This window comes from Anser cygnoides, chromosome 8 (assembly GCF_040182565.1).
Source record: "Anser cygnoides isolate HZ-2024a breed goose chromosome 8, Taihu_goose_T2T_genome, whole genome shotgun sequence".
Taxonomy (NCBI): Eukaryota; Metazoa; Chordata; class Aves; order Anseriformes; family Anatidae; genus Anser; species Anser cygnoides.
Window position 1 is genome coordinate 22,537,016 of NC_089880.1, and position 14,692 is coordinate 22,551,707.

At 45.6% G+C, this 14,692-nt stretch overlaps 1 protein-coding gene across 13 annotated transcripts in view; it reads left to right on the top strand.

Moving 5' to 3' along the window:
• The window catches only part of PTPRF (protein tyrosine phosphatase receptor type F), a 371,288-nt gene that overhangs the window by 264,394 nt on the left and 92,202 nt on the right, over positions 1 to 14,692 (top strand). For all 13 annotated transcript variants that reach the window (XM_067001289.1, XM_067001291.1, XM_067001288.1 and 10 more), the window contains one exon: positions 5,420 to 5,608. In XM_067001289.1, the coding sequence (XP_066857390.1) occupies positions 5,420 to 5,608 (189 nt within the window). The remainder of the gene's footprint in view (positions 1 to 5,419; positions 5,609 to 14,692) is intronic.

A 14,692-nucleotide genomic window follows, 5' to 3' on the forward strand; every position in this document is an offset into this window, starting at 1 on the left:
TTTATACTTGCTAACCCAGTAATTAATACTTTGCTGCCTTTGAAACAGGTTGGTTTCACTGCCCCACCTTTTCCTTAGGCAATTACAGGGCGGTGCCAATGTCGACGAGGCATTAATTAGCCTGCATGAGACTTGGCTCCGGCAGCGAGCACGCACAGCCACACTCGCTCCTTCCTCCTCCCCGTACAGGCACAGCCTGGCACCAGGCAGCCTTCAGAGGCCACAAATTTGGATAATGTTGTCGGTGAGCCTCTCAGGGAGCTTTTGTAAGAAGGAGGCATGCAGGAAGAGAGCGTCGCCTCAAAATGGCTGATAAACTGCTCTTTGTGCAGCATCAGTTGAACCTGAGCAGCGCCGTGTCAGGGTTTTCTTATCATGGAAAATGATGCCGTTCTTCTGGGCCGCTGGATTGCTCGAGTGCTTTTGATTGTCTTGCGGTAATTGAATAGCTGTGCTGTGTAACCTGTGCTGAAGGAATTAGGGCTGTTTATTCAGCAAACAGATGTCCTGGATTGTGGTGTGCTTACGATCTTCCTAGCTTGCATCTTTCATTAGTTAATATCACCGACTACCCAGGCTATCTTTCTTGCACTGATAATTTAGCATTTGCTAACGTGTTTCAGTGCCTCAAAGGGAGCTTTGGAAGCTTGTAAAATGTGTCGAGTAATTCCGTTGATCCATCAAATGGGAGTCCAGTAGGCAAGGGTTACCCCCGCAGACCCCTCCAGCATCCCGTTATATTGCTCCAGACCTCTGCCTCTTACCAGGATTGCTTCAGCGCTGGTGGCTTTAACTGGGTGAGATCCCAGCCTAGCTCACTGAGCCGGTAGGGAAGAAGTGAAATAGCTTTCAATATGTGCCTTCTGCTCCTGTGCAATGCTGACTGCAGTCAAATGCATTTATCAGAGATCTCCCTCTGCCCTCAATCCATTTCCTGCCTTGTCCCGAGCACTGCATACTCCTGTGTGGCTTCAGCTAGCTGGCAGAACTGAAAACAAAGCAGCTTTGTGTTTTAATCATTCCTACCCTAAAACCAATGTTGGGCTTGAAGTTCCTCAGCTGATGCATGCTGGCAGAAGCCAGTGGGCTAGATAAGCTATTTTCAGCCCTGAGAGCGGATAAGGTCCAATCTCTCTCCAGAAATGAGTTGAGAACACCCCTTCCAGTGGGGCAATGGTTTTTGATAGATTATAAGAGATTTAACCTTATAGCTAGGGCTGTAACATATAGAAAAGTTACTTCTTGCTATTTCCAAATTATATTGAATATCATTTTTTTTCCTCTCCCTCAGCAGTCCGAACAATTGGACTCATGATACTAAGCAGGCTTGGCTCTTATAGGAAGAGGAATATGACAAATAACACCCATAAATGTGTTTACAGTTTTCACTGTCTTCTCTAAAATACTGTTTCTGAGAATTATGTTGACACAAAGGAAATTCACAGGGGTAGGGGGAAGATTTTGCAGGTGCCAAGTCATGATATGACCTGCAAAGCACAGCTGCATGGCTGCAAGACCACTGGGTGCCATCTGGGGTTTGCGCCAGCAGGAACCTGATATCCAGCCCGCCAGTTTTTCACTTCTGTGAGAGATTACAAGTTTTGAGCAAGACCCTGGGGCTAATCCTGCAGGATTCAGCCATCAACAGCTGTGCTCCCCATGGGCTCTTCTGCAGGCCTTTCGGTAAGCAGCTGTTACACCGCTCCACGCTGGGGCTGATCCATGCTTCTCAAAAGACAGAAGTTGCAATTGCCTCGGTGTTCTTATCCTCAGTTGATACTTGGAGCGATGTAGAAAATAAGGACGCCCCAATGGTTGTGTGTCTGACAGCAGCAGCCTCAAGAAAGGTGTTTTTCTGGTGAGCCTGTGAACGAGCTCGCTGTGTAACTGCAGCAGCTGTAAAGGAGGCCTCAGCTCCAGTCCGGGGCTGTAAGAAAGGCTCCTTACTTTCGCTTCCCCCTTAAAGATGGGAAATCTGCGGCACAAAAGAACCGCAGGAGCAGGGGGGTTAGATTTCTGTCACCTCGGAAAGGGGATTAGCAAGGCGAGCTGTCAAGTGAGCAGGATGAGATATCCTCGGCACATGCTGTCATGCTAGATGCCAGAGGGACATTCCTGGCTCCTCGGTGACTGCTGCTAGCAAGACCTCAGCCTGGCCGGGGCTTTTCCACGTTTCGGTTTGCAGTTGCAAAATCCACTTCTTTCTTTCTCAGTCTCCCTCTCTTCTCTTCTTGTTTTCCTCTCTGTCATTCCTGCTTTCACAGCTTTTCTCCAAGGAGGGAATTAGAGCTTGCAGCGCCTGAAAAACTCCTGCTTGTGGCTGGATTTTGCTGCTCTAATCTAAGGCCTACCTGAGCTACACCCCATGACAGTATCTGAATCCCAGAAAGAGCTGGTGTCTAGATAGTTTGCACTTGGAAGTAAGTCCGGAGCCTGTTTTAATGTGTATTCAAAGCATACTAAGTGTCCTTGAATAAAACCAAGTGCTGACAAGCTCATTTTCTAGAATTAGAGTATCCACATATTGGCACGAACAGGAGGATAGCTATTACTGACGAGCTCCGTGTGCGGACAAGTTAGTACAGCTAGCGAGGGCTGGAAGGAGCCGAGGCATGACTGAGCCTCATAATTAGACCTAGATTAGACTTTTGCCAGAGGGGAAGGCAAGGCAAGAACAGCTCTGAACTCCTATCGTTGCCTGTAGTGGTTGGACGCGGAGACATCCCTTGCTGTCCCGGTGAGCCAGTGCCACCCAGCCGGGCTGGAGCGGAGCCCCCTGGTCTCCACAGGAGCGCTGCTGACATGAGGCATGGCCTTGTGCCGACCCCAAAAGGGTTTCTCCACACCCAGGAGGGCTCGGGCAGCAGCTGAAGTCCCCGCTTCCAGATGGCACAGGCACTGGAGGCCACCTCCAGACAAGGGGCTCGTCCTCCCCTTGAGTTCAAGGCCCGGACAGCACGGCCTAGGCGCGGTGCAGGACCCTGGGGGCAGCCCAGAGCTAGCAGCAGGTGAACCCGGCACTGGGCTCATCTCTGGAGCCCAGGACAGGCCTCGTTTGGGATTCTTAGAAGGGCAGAGGTAGCTTTGCTCCAGGGTCTTTGTAGTCAGCATTTCCCTGTTGCACCCAGTGAAGTCAAGGTTAGCTCCTACCACTTCTGCTGGTTCGTGGCTCGTCGCAACCTGCTCGGGGTCGCATGCCTGTGAAAGGTTTTCTGCCCTCTCTCATTTCTGTGGAAGAAGGATCATTGTGGATGGGAAGAGATTTCTTGCACAAGTGCTGGTTTCGGATTTACTTTTAGCTTTTGCTAAGCCTCCACACAGACTTTGGACGAAGTTAACGAGGTGATACTTCGCTTAGTGTGTTCTGTGTAAAATCTTAAACAAACCGGGAAAGACTGCAAATACTAAGTGTGGTGATTAGATTAGATCATGTCAGGGTTTCAGCCTTCCCAGAATAAACATCTGTGCCTCCAATATCATAAATAGCAAGGTGCTGCACTTTAGGCAAACGTGGCCTTGATCCAAGGGCATGTCATCGTTTTCCACTTCTCTTATGTATCTTCCTTTGCTTTTCAATCTATACCGTGTTGTACATCTGTGTGTGCCCTGCTTTTGTTTCTTTTCAGCCATGCAGGAGTATGCATTGTGGTTGCTCAGTATTGAGTGCTTCTGTTGCTTGTTATTGAATGCTAGCTCTGGTGTCATTCTAGTTAAGCTCTATGTACCTTTCGTCTTTGAAAATCAATGGAGAGCAAATTAAAAAAAGAACTGGTTTCCACTGGTACCTTTCATTTAATAAATAAATAAATATATATATATATTTTAAATATTCCTTTTATGTTTGCTCATGATGAGAGAAGCTTCTAGGGAGGCCTGGGAGACACAATAAGGTTTGTACTCTTAATAAGCATCAGGAACCCTTTTTTCCTTCAGAAAACCGTGGATGTCTCATAGCCACTCTCATCTACCTAGCAAAAAAATATTCCAGGGCAACGTTTTGTTTACAGCAGATGTTGCCTTCTGCTGCAGTCTGGATGTACAAACAAGTCATGGGTCTTGGGAATTCTCCTGAGATCATCTTAGGGAAGAATTATCTAAGATTAGCTACCGACGGCTGTGTTTGTGCTGCAGGTATGGCAGAACAGGCAGAAGGAAGTACCTGAGGTGGCCTGTTGCTAGCACTGTCCTGTCAAGAGTTAGGGGATACAGGTCCAGATGTGTGACATAACAGGAAAAATCAGGCTGCAGCAAGTTCAGACTCCTCCAGGACTTTGGAAAATGCTGAGATCTTGCTTGTTTAAACACTGCAGTGAGCTGGGAGCCTTGCAGAATTGGATTTGCCAGAGAAGATGGTTTGCTTAAGTTCCCTTAAAACGGGGGGGGGGGAGAAAGAAACATACTGAAAATAATTGAGTTTCTGATGCTTTAAAAGCTTCTTAATGTTCTTCAAGTTCTTTTTTTTTTTTCTGTGAAAGCATGTCCTTTTGATTGCAGTTCAGGCTTAGCAGAGTACAGTACATCTTGCTACAGAATGAGTAAATGAGCTCTGTTCTGCAGCTGCTATTGAATGACGATGTTGGAGCATGCCTTGGCTTATCAGTGAAGGCTGCCTAATGTATTCAACCCAGCCTACCTGAGCATGCTCTGCAGCAGCAAACCCAATTAACTATTTTTGTACCTGCTGCATGAATGGCTTCAGCAGTTCTGGTGGTGCTTCGTTTTATGGTATTTCAGTGAGACATGCCAGAGCGTGCACTGGCCATTTGTCGCACACCTCCGTTGCTCTCTGCAGCCCAGAAAATGCACCAGGAGCTTGCCACGGCACAGCCTGGCAAGGCGGCTCATGAGCAGAGTGTGGCTCATTAGCTTTACATTCATTAGTTTCTAAAAGCCTTCTGAATCAGATCTGGGGGCATGAGGAAGAGATTTACAATCTATCCTACCAGTGTGACAGAATGTTCCTAGTCAAAAAAGAGCAAATGGGCCTCTCTGGACCATTCTAAGGGTTTTTATTGTTTAGCTGTTGTTTTTCAAGATGCCTCAAACTATTTGGCGTTTTGTTTGTCTGTTATCTTCAACTCGGTCCTCCCACAAAAAGGCAAATACCTGCTTTTACTGAATTATTAACAACAATAGAAGAAGCTTACGTATCAATGAAAATTATGGACGTTTCCCAAGGCAATTGATTTAAACGGAGTTAAATTTAGTGGAAGCTTCTATTGGTATAATGAATGCTCATTATAGAGCCTAATGTGCTTTAAGGGCTTGAAAACCTTCTCAGTAGGGAAGTCTGGATGCTGTTTTCCAGCAGAGGCACAGATGCTGTACCATGTTACTGCTGTCCCTACAACCGTATCCCATCTCTATGCTGGAACCTTTCTCTTTAACCTTGTGGTTTTTTTTTTTCTTTCTCTTGCAGAAGACCATCTCCCAGCTGGCTTCCCAACCATTGATATGGGCCCGCAGCTGAAGGTGGTGGAAAAGGCCCGCACAGCCACAATGCTCTGTGCTGCCAGCGGTAACCCTGATCCTGAAATCTCCTGGTTCAAGGACTTCCTGCCTGTCGACACTGCAACTAGCAATGGGAGAATCAAGCAGCTCCGCTCGGGTAAGGTAGCAAAGCAAGTAAGCCTCCCTTACCCCCTAATCCTTCCTCCCTTTTCTCTTTACTCGATACTGTTATTTTTCCTCATGTTGCTGAAATGCAGTTCTAAATTCAAATATCACTTTGATTTGAGCTTGTTTCTTCTGCGAAGTAAAAACTGTTTTTGGAGCTGATCCTATCTACCAGGATATCATGATTTATTATATGGATAGATTGGCACGGACATTCCTTTTGGAACATCGCCTGGATTCCTTCTTCTGTAGAGCGTCTTGACATTGCCCCAAATCCCTGGTAGGCTTAGGCATTTCTCTACCAACTCAGCAGGTCTCGGCTACTTTTAATGGGAGCACAGTCCAAATAGGTATAATGAGATACTGGTTGAAGTTTTACAATCAGTGGTCATGTACTACTTCACTCCTTACATAGATGCTGCAAGACAGTGCTCTGCTTGCTGTTGAGATCTTTATCACTCTTGCTGTGTGACACCACAAGAATAAAGAAAAATTCAAGAAGCAGCGATCCTATGGATTTCAAAGGAAGGTGGACACAGTTTTGATATTACCATTTCTTTTTTATTATTCGATAAGCTGAATACTAGGTTTAGAAATGCAGACAGTTTGTTTTTGTCGGTGTCTAAGACTTCACTCATTTTAGTGAGGAACTCTTGTTTTTCTGCTGCACTTTTCAGTCTCTGAGGACTGTAAGGCCCATTACAGAATTAAAGAAAATAAAACATCTCTCTTTTCACTTGATGAAATGCAGCTCCCCAGCATGAATTGCAGTGGATATTTAACAATGCACGGCATTGCTATATCGCAGCTTTAGCCTGGGGGAAAAAGTCCATGGTATCCTTCTGAAAGCACAGAAGGACCGGAGCTGGAGTGGCTTCAGTGTGGAAAGGTCTCATGCTTAACTAAGAGACAGAATGCCTTGCCTGGCCGTGATGTGTCTCCGGGCACTCAAAAAACATTTGTTACGAGTGCTGCTGCCAGGGCAACACCATCTTCCTCCTAGCAAGGTGAACGTCTTGACACATTTCCCCATAGCAGGAGCCCTCTGCATAAATCTGATGATGCTTGGATGATAAGAAGTAGGCTTTTACTTGGGGGAGTGGGTAATGAGACATCACTCTCGTCAAAAATAGAACCCAGCCTGACACTCCTGATCCCACCTTGATGTACCAGTGAGCGCTAATTATACTAATGCATTTATAGCTTATGAAATTTCCCAGTGACCTTTAGCTTATCTCCCCCACAACATGGTTTAATCTTGATCTGTTTGTGCTGAAAGAAAATATCACACTTGTTAATTATTCTGAGAAGCTTTAGGAAGCAGCAATAGGAAGGTGCACATGGATGTGTTTCACTTCATAGCTGACTAAATCAGCATCAGAAATTACCATAAATGAGCAGCAAGACAGCTCCTGATGCACTTGCTGTATGTTCTCCAGCCTCCTTTTTGCAGGCACTTGGCTGCCTCTCTACCAGCTGCTTCACAAGTTTAGTGAGATAGAAAGTTTAAAAACAAACCAGTAAACTCTGTCACTGTGTCCAAGTTTTGCTTCCTATTCGCTGTTCTTCAGCAACATCTCAATTGAATATTTCACCGGGGATTCAAACTCTAGAGCTGGCTGCTTGCTGAAGACACAGTAATTACCAAGGGAGGTGTCAAGGGAACCTTTTAGAAATCAATGAGCAGCACACATCCTCAAACTTGCGAAAGAAATTGATTAGCTCTCTAATGTAGTAAGGGAGGTTTCCACAGTTCAGTGCAAGAGACTTCCAGATATGAGTGGTTTGTTTTATTTTTAGGGACCTGCTGATATGATGCCAAGATTCACCAGGGCTCTGGCTCTACCCTGACATGAGTGGGGAACAAGAAGTTTACCACTTCTCATAGGCCAGAACTTGGATCCCTGCTAGCATGTGTGGCTTTTTCCTATATTTGTGATAGATACAGAGTGGGGCCTGCCCTTTGAATCATAGAATCATTAAGGTTGGAAAAGACCTCCAAGATCATCTGGTCCAGCCGTCCCCCTGCCACCAGTATTACCCGCTAAACCGTGTCCCTAAGTGCCCTTGAAGTGTGTGGGCCACACTTACCTGACTGCAGTCACCCTGTGTGAGCAATGTGGTGGGTTGGGCAGCCTCTGATCCATTCTGCAAGGTGCTAATTGAGCTCTCCAGCATTACACCTCATGGGGCAGAGTTGTTTTTCAAAGAAAAGAATATTTAAATAGATACCTCATTATATGAGAGTTTAATAGTTTGCAAAGTCTCTGCTCCATTAAGATAATATCTTGCAGCCAGCCTGGCATATCTGCATGAATGTCAGTTTATACTGTCTCAATCTAAATATACGCTCATTTAATTTCATTTAATTAAAACCCAATAAAACCTAGACAGATGCAATATAGTTAAAATAGTTACAGCACAGTGTCAGCCCAATATTGCATATATAGAGTGTCCGACCTTCACCCAGTACATAATATATTATTATTCAGATGTCCTAAATATAGGTTATAAAGGTGAAAGCAGCTCTGGAGTCTAACTGGAGAGTTGAGGGATGATTTCATTTCCTCAGGCTCCTAGTGTGGAATAAATAGCTAAAGAAAACACATGCTAGGGAGAGATGCTCTCTCCTGACACTCACAGTTATGTGGGCTGGCAGTGCTCTGCGGGCTGCAGGCAGGTCTTTGAACTCGCATGCAGTCGGATCACGTGCCCGAGTGGGCTCTGAACATCAGTTTCTAGAGGTGTGTTCGTCTTCTGTGAAGGTATTACAGTTTGTGGTTTAAGACAACCAAGCTGTCGCGTTAGGCTTTTTTAACCCTGGAATAATGGTGTCTGTCAGCAGCAAATACACCATTTATAAGTCTGCCCTGTGTCCTCCCTTCCTTCATTTACTAATTACGTCTATATTCGTGTTTATGCATTTTTCTTGTTAAGCCTCCCCTTCACATTTAGAGGGCTTTTTTCTCCCTTCCCCCACAACACATAGATCTTTCCTCCAGAATAATGCTTAATTCTTTTTTAAGCCCAGCTCTTGGGTAGTTTGGCCAGTATGTGTTGGGGTAATTGCTCTAGAGATGAGAACACAAATAAATACAGGTTTTCAACTCCATTATCACAGATCAAGGCAAAGGCAGAGTCTCTGACTCATTCTGGTTATAGCAAAATTCTCCCTTGCTCATCTTGCTAGTACTTCCCACCTCTTGTTGAGAGGCTGCTGTTCTGCAAAGGCAGTGACTCAGGACAACTCCCTGTTCTCTCCCAGGGTGCATGGCTTTGGTCGCTGCTTCTCAGTCACTGACACAGAATCTTAGGCTGGTTCTGGGCTGGGAAACCTCCCTTTCATGCTAGCTCTTTGTAAAACCTGTTTGGCTGAACTGATTTTAAAACTGTCTGGAGATTGTAGTAGCAGATGATGCACATATGAGAGTCAGGGTCAGTGCTACACCTCCAACCATGTTTTAAAATTAGTTGATGATGTGGCAGAAACTTCCTCAATATAGATCAGACTGTCCTGATGCTTCACAGCTATTCCATAAAGATTCTTGGATCACAAGGTCCTGAAGACTTCAAAGCAACTCTGGTGGTATTCATACTCTCAAAGCTCTTGAGTGTTTCCAGCGAGTTTCATATTTGAAGAATTGCTCTTCCACCTTGCTCTTCAGAAAGCTCCTGAACAAAATGTCAAATTAGAATAAATAAATATCCTGAATGGTAGCATAGAGATATCTTTGCCACATCAGGAAATTCCAGAAATTCAGAGAGCATTGTCATCTTGTGTCTATTAAAGAACTTGGTGCTACGACAAGTATCATTCTTTTTTAATCACTGTCAATTAACTGAGCTACAGAACTGTGCCCTAGACCCTCATGTAGCTTTCAGGCAATTAACTGCAAGTGAAGTATCAGAGAGGGCTCTGCAGGTGACTTCAGTCGCTCTCTGGAAGAGTGTAGGTGCCTCTAACAAAGAAGCAGTGGGAAGCTTCTCAGCGTATCATCTCACTGCATTTATGCTCTGTTACTAGGAAGCATTTTCATTTTAGTCTTGGTCCTAAAGATAGGAGCACTACTTACATGGAAAAAAAAAAACAACAAAATAAACATACACAGTACAAACTTGCAGTGGCTGTGGGATGGCAGTGTGGCCGATGGCTGCCCTATTCTGCTTCACCAGTCATAGCCAGCACTCAGTACCCAGCAGAAGACATTCAACTCCTGGCGAGCCACAGCTTCAAGTCTAGACATCAGATAGGCATGGACTTGGAACAAAGTGTAAGAGCAGCCGAAAGGTTGGGGAGTATTATTCCAAAGGCTCAGGAAACCCACAAAAAGATGGATGCTCTCTCACAGGAGGGGACTGACTAGACAAAGGTTGAAGCAGTATCATGGCCAACCAATTGACAGTTGAAATTTTATGTCCTAGAGGAACCTATACTGCACATCTGGGTCTTGCTGTGTGAAGCACACTCATGGTTGCAACTGGTGGCAAATAGCCAGGCTGTAGGATTCAGGTTTGCACTACTATAATGCCTGGTTGTGGCCAGCAAGAGCCTTGGTTTCTCTCTTTGACATTGCTTTGGAGTGTTGTTTTGTTTTGTTTTGGGGGGGTTTGTTGATAAGTCTGGGATGAGTTTGTGACAGCAGAGTGAAGTCCCTTCTCCAACAAAGCCTCTCCTCCTGGTGCAAATAATCCCATGAGTTTTTACAACGTCATCCTACGTTTTGCCTTGCTTTCAGTGCCTGGCTGTGCGCGTCCCGTTACACAGAGGATGTCAGGGTCGGCATTCATTCCTGCAGAAGTGAACATACGGGGTGTTAATCAGTGCCACTTACCATAGAAGGGAAATAAAATCTCCTTACTTATGAGTTTTTCAAACCTTTCAAACCACACACAAGCAATTGAGTTTAAAATTTGATCTTGGAGAGCCCTTTGTGTAAAGCAGCCTGGTGATCACAGGGCACGAGTTGGCCTCAGTAACGGTTCAAGTGATGGCACCTCCATCACTCAATGGACTCGTCACTCTGTGGCGTATGTGCTGGGATTCAGGCCCCTTGAGAGACACCCTGAAAGGATAGTAGTCAGAGATGCATTAACGTATGATGCGAAAGGGAAGCAGAAACTTTCATTCCTTCTAGAGGAGGAAATCTGGGGACCAACAGGGAAGCCTTGTGCGCTCTGCCTAATGTTGTCCTCTGAGCGTCTTAACTTTGCAAAGGTGAGAGAGACCCAGAACAAACAGCGTGCTAAATACAGAGTGCCTCTCTGCTGCTCCCACAAGGGTTGGCTTACATTCAGAGGCCAGGAGGATTGGGACTTAATGCAGGAAAAAATGGGCTGGTCGCACTTACGTTTTAGGGACTCTGCTTCAAGTATGCAATTGCTCCTGGAGCTCTGTGTAGACGATTGCGTGTTAGAGGAAGGGTTTAGCCTCTACAGGGAGTAGATTTAAAGATTTGCTGTGAATCTTTCAGTTCTAGGAGAGAACAACAAACCCCATTTAAGCCAGACAAGAGAGAAGGAAGTCCTGTTTTCTGCCCCTTGGGCTTGTGCTCAAAGTCAACGCACCGTTCCCGTGGGAAGTGACACACTGTGGCGATGCTTTTCTTAACTCTGAGAATTGTGGAAGGGGGGCCGGGGGAGGCCCTAGACCAAACAGAACAAAAATATCCCTTGGCAAACTTTCCAAACAGGCAAAGAGAAATAACCCCATTTTCCATGGCTGTGCTGTTCCATGCAAGTTATCTCTGGGTATAACTGTTCTGTCAAGGGCAGCGGTCGTTACCAAGATAGATAAATAAGCAGCAGATTTGTTATCGCAAGGGAAAGATTACCCACAACTCAGTGACTGCGGGATCTTTCCTGATGCTTCAGTCATCTGTGGATAGAATGTGTCAAAAAATATATCCAGACATAAAGTTAAAATGGGGTAATGTCATCTTGGCAGAGGAAAATGCTAAAATGAGTAGTTTGAATTGCTGCTCCTGTGTAGAAAAAGGACTCTGCCTAAAGGAAAGGTAGTTAGGAAAGAAAGGGAATAAGTATAAATACTGTAATTACTTTTTAAGAGGCGAGTTAAACATGCTTAAAATATGCCTTCTTTGTATTTACAGAAATTCTTTTCTGTCTTTCTTTCCCATTGGGTGATCATTGTTGTGGATAATGGAATGAGCTGTAAATCTGAGATACACGACACTCTTGTATGCGTGCTGGTATTTATTAATCAATACACTGAACATGATTTGACACACTGTGTCCTGTTTAACCCTGTTTTTCTGTCTGTTTAAACTCCTCAGTTTTCTTTGGTAAGTGCTTGGTATTCAGATCCTACAAATCTGCATAAAACCAACACATACCATGAACTGCCTACAGATTCGATCTGCATGAATCTCTCCCTTATACTAACAGCCTCCATGTGTGCAAAATAAGACCAAGGGGACAAAAGTAGTGGGGATTAGAAGGGTTCCCTGCCAATTTGCCCAGCTGGAGCATCTCCCCTCGAATCATGCATTGTTATCGGTTGTGCTCTGAACTCAAGACGCTGACCAGTGGATCCTCCACTTGCTAAACACGTTGACCTCATAAAACAAACCTTTACGGATCGTTGCAACAGGATAACTGAACCTCACTCCCAGAGAAGCCCTCCTTATAAGATACTATTCATTATAGCATGTCAAATTATCGCCAGTGCCTTATAAAGAGGGTAGGGATTCCTTCCTCCAGCTAACATCCAAATTAGGCAGGAATGACAGAGGTCTGGCTAGAGTGCCATTGTTACATTACCAGAAACGACTTCGTTTTGAAATATTTCTCTATGTAAAGTTAATTCCGCATGACACCAATTTCTTTGCCGGAGGGAACCTGGTGCAGGGTTTACGTGAATGTGGAGAATGGCTCAAAACTGATTTGTTAAGCTCTCCCCTTAGTTTAATTTCTTTAAGTGAGCAGATTTTGTCCCACTGGTCATTCTAACCTCAAAGCCAAACCGCACCTAGTGCCCGCAACCATGTGCTTTCCACCCCTCCTGCCCAGCACACTCACGGTCACTCAGCCCCCGGGGCACGCACCCCTTCCGTGTTCTGGAAGGAATGAAGGGGCACTGCACCATCTTCCAACGTGTCCTCCATCTCAACTGCTTGACCAGTGGCGTGGGTGAATGCAAGCGGTGAGGCCAGCCAGCAACGCCACCTCGGCAGCTTAGTTCGGGCCCCGGTCCTGAGGATGGTGGCTGTGATGGTGAGATGCAAGGCTGGGTGCTGCACTCCTGGAAGCGATGAGCTTTACTAACCTCCTGAGAGTGTCACTCTGACTTTTACTGCACATCAGTTTCTTTTTGTTTATTCCTGTCGCGCTAATACAAATTCTAGCTTTTAAAAAAAAAACTTTCTGCTTTTTAGTTATAATTTTCTTCCTTTCCTCTTTGTACTAATGCTTCTCTCTAATCTTATTTGCATTCAAATTACCTCACCAGGTGGTACACCGATCAGAGGTAAGAATGCTGAAATGTGCCTCCAGTTGTCACGTCACTCCATCTCCTGTCTGCCTTGTCCCTTCTCCTCCGGTGTTTCTCATCTCCAGCTTTTACTCTCAGCCCTAACTCTGCCAGTGCTCTCGCTCATCTGCACTCTCCCACTAGTGTGTTTATTTTGGTTGGTTTTTAGCGTGACTTCTTGTAGACTCATCCATTGCGATTTTGCACTGTTGAAAGGGGGTTATTCAACGGAAAGTTTGCAACTGGGACGGTGGTCCCCAGCCTCCGCCACGGGAGGGTTGACGCCTCCTGCAGCTCCTGCAAGTCTCTGAGCTTCCTGCGCAGTTTTGGCCTCCGGGGTTTTGTGTCTGGCGGGGGGAGGTTAGATGGATTGCTTTGGTGTAAGTAGGTAACATTTTCACAAGAGAACAGTCAAATTCCTCTCTGCTGCTGCTGACAGGCATGAAGCTCTAATCAGAAGGAGATAAATTCTTGAAAGTTTGAGCAAATCTGGCTCTGGGATAAAGAGCGCCTTTGTTTGCCTTGCTCGTGTTTGCCTTTCAAGAGTGCTAACGCTCCAGTGTGGCAGCAGAGTGGAGAACTGCCGCCCCCAGACCCCCCTTTCTGAGCCAGACGTGCTGGTGTTGCTTTGTAGCACAATGATTTGTTTAAACAGATGAATCAGAAACACATCTGGTTGCTTTAAGCCTTCATTAATTAAACCCACCTATGGTCTGACAGCCCAGCGTGCACAGTCCCTGGCTAGTTTTCGCATCCTGTATGCACCAGTAATGATTTTCCAGTCGGAGTGTTGTCTTTACTAGCCTAAACACTCAAAGCTGTCCCTTTAGATTAAGTTTAGTGTGTTAATCAGCACTACGTGCCAAGGCCCTCCCGAGTTCTCTTGTGATTTTGGTTACCCCTGTTGACTGACCCCTGGGTGTCTCGACAGAATGACTGCCACCTACAAACCGACACAATCTCATTCGTTCAGTTTTCCCCCTTTCCCCTTTCCTATCCCTTTTCCCTGAATCACTGCTGGAAGTTAATAATCTGACTCTCTGGAACTGGTTCTGTTGCTGGGGGTTAATGTTTTCAGCTCCCGTTAAGTGATTTTAGAGCAAATGTGAATTGCTGTTTGATGTGTATTTGCATTAAGTTGCCTCTGTAGCAAATCTGGGTCAGGGAAGAAGACTGCAAACCTTATTTCGCTATGAATGGGCTTATATATCTGTCATTCCTCCCTTTGGAACGCTCGAGATTGACAGCTGTGATGTTACAAGCTCCTTAAACTATTTCTTCATCTCCTATTCCTATTGCAAATCCTAAAACGAAACGACAGACCGAATGCTAACTAGCCGAGCGCTCCGAGCTCCCGGCCTCGCGCGCAGCGCAGCCGTCCCGGGGCCTCCCCGCGCCCTCGCCCTGTCTGATGACATTAGTGACTCAGCACCAGAACCGCCTGGATGCTCCATCCGTCCTGCTTGGGAACCGAGCACATCTCTGTGAAACAGAACCATCCATCTCATAAAGCATAAGTTCCCCGCACCCCCACCCCCAACCCCTTCCCACCTCCGTTTGAGTCCTGATGAGGTATTTTAAGAATGT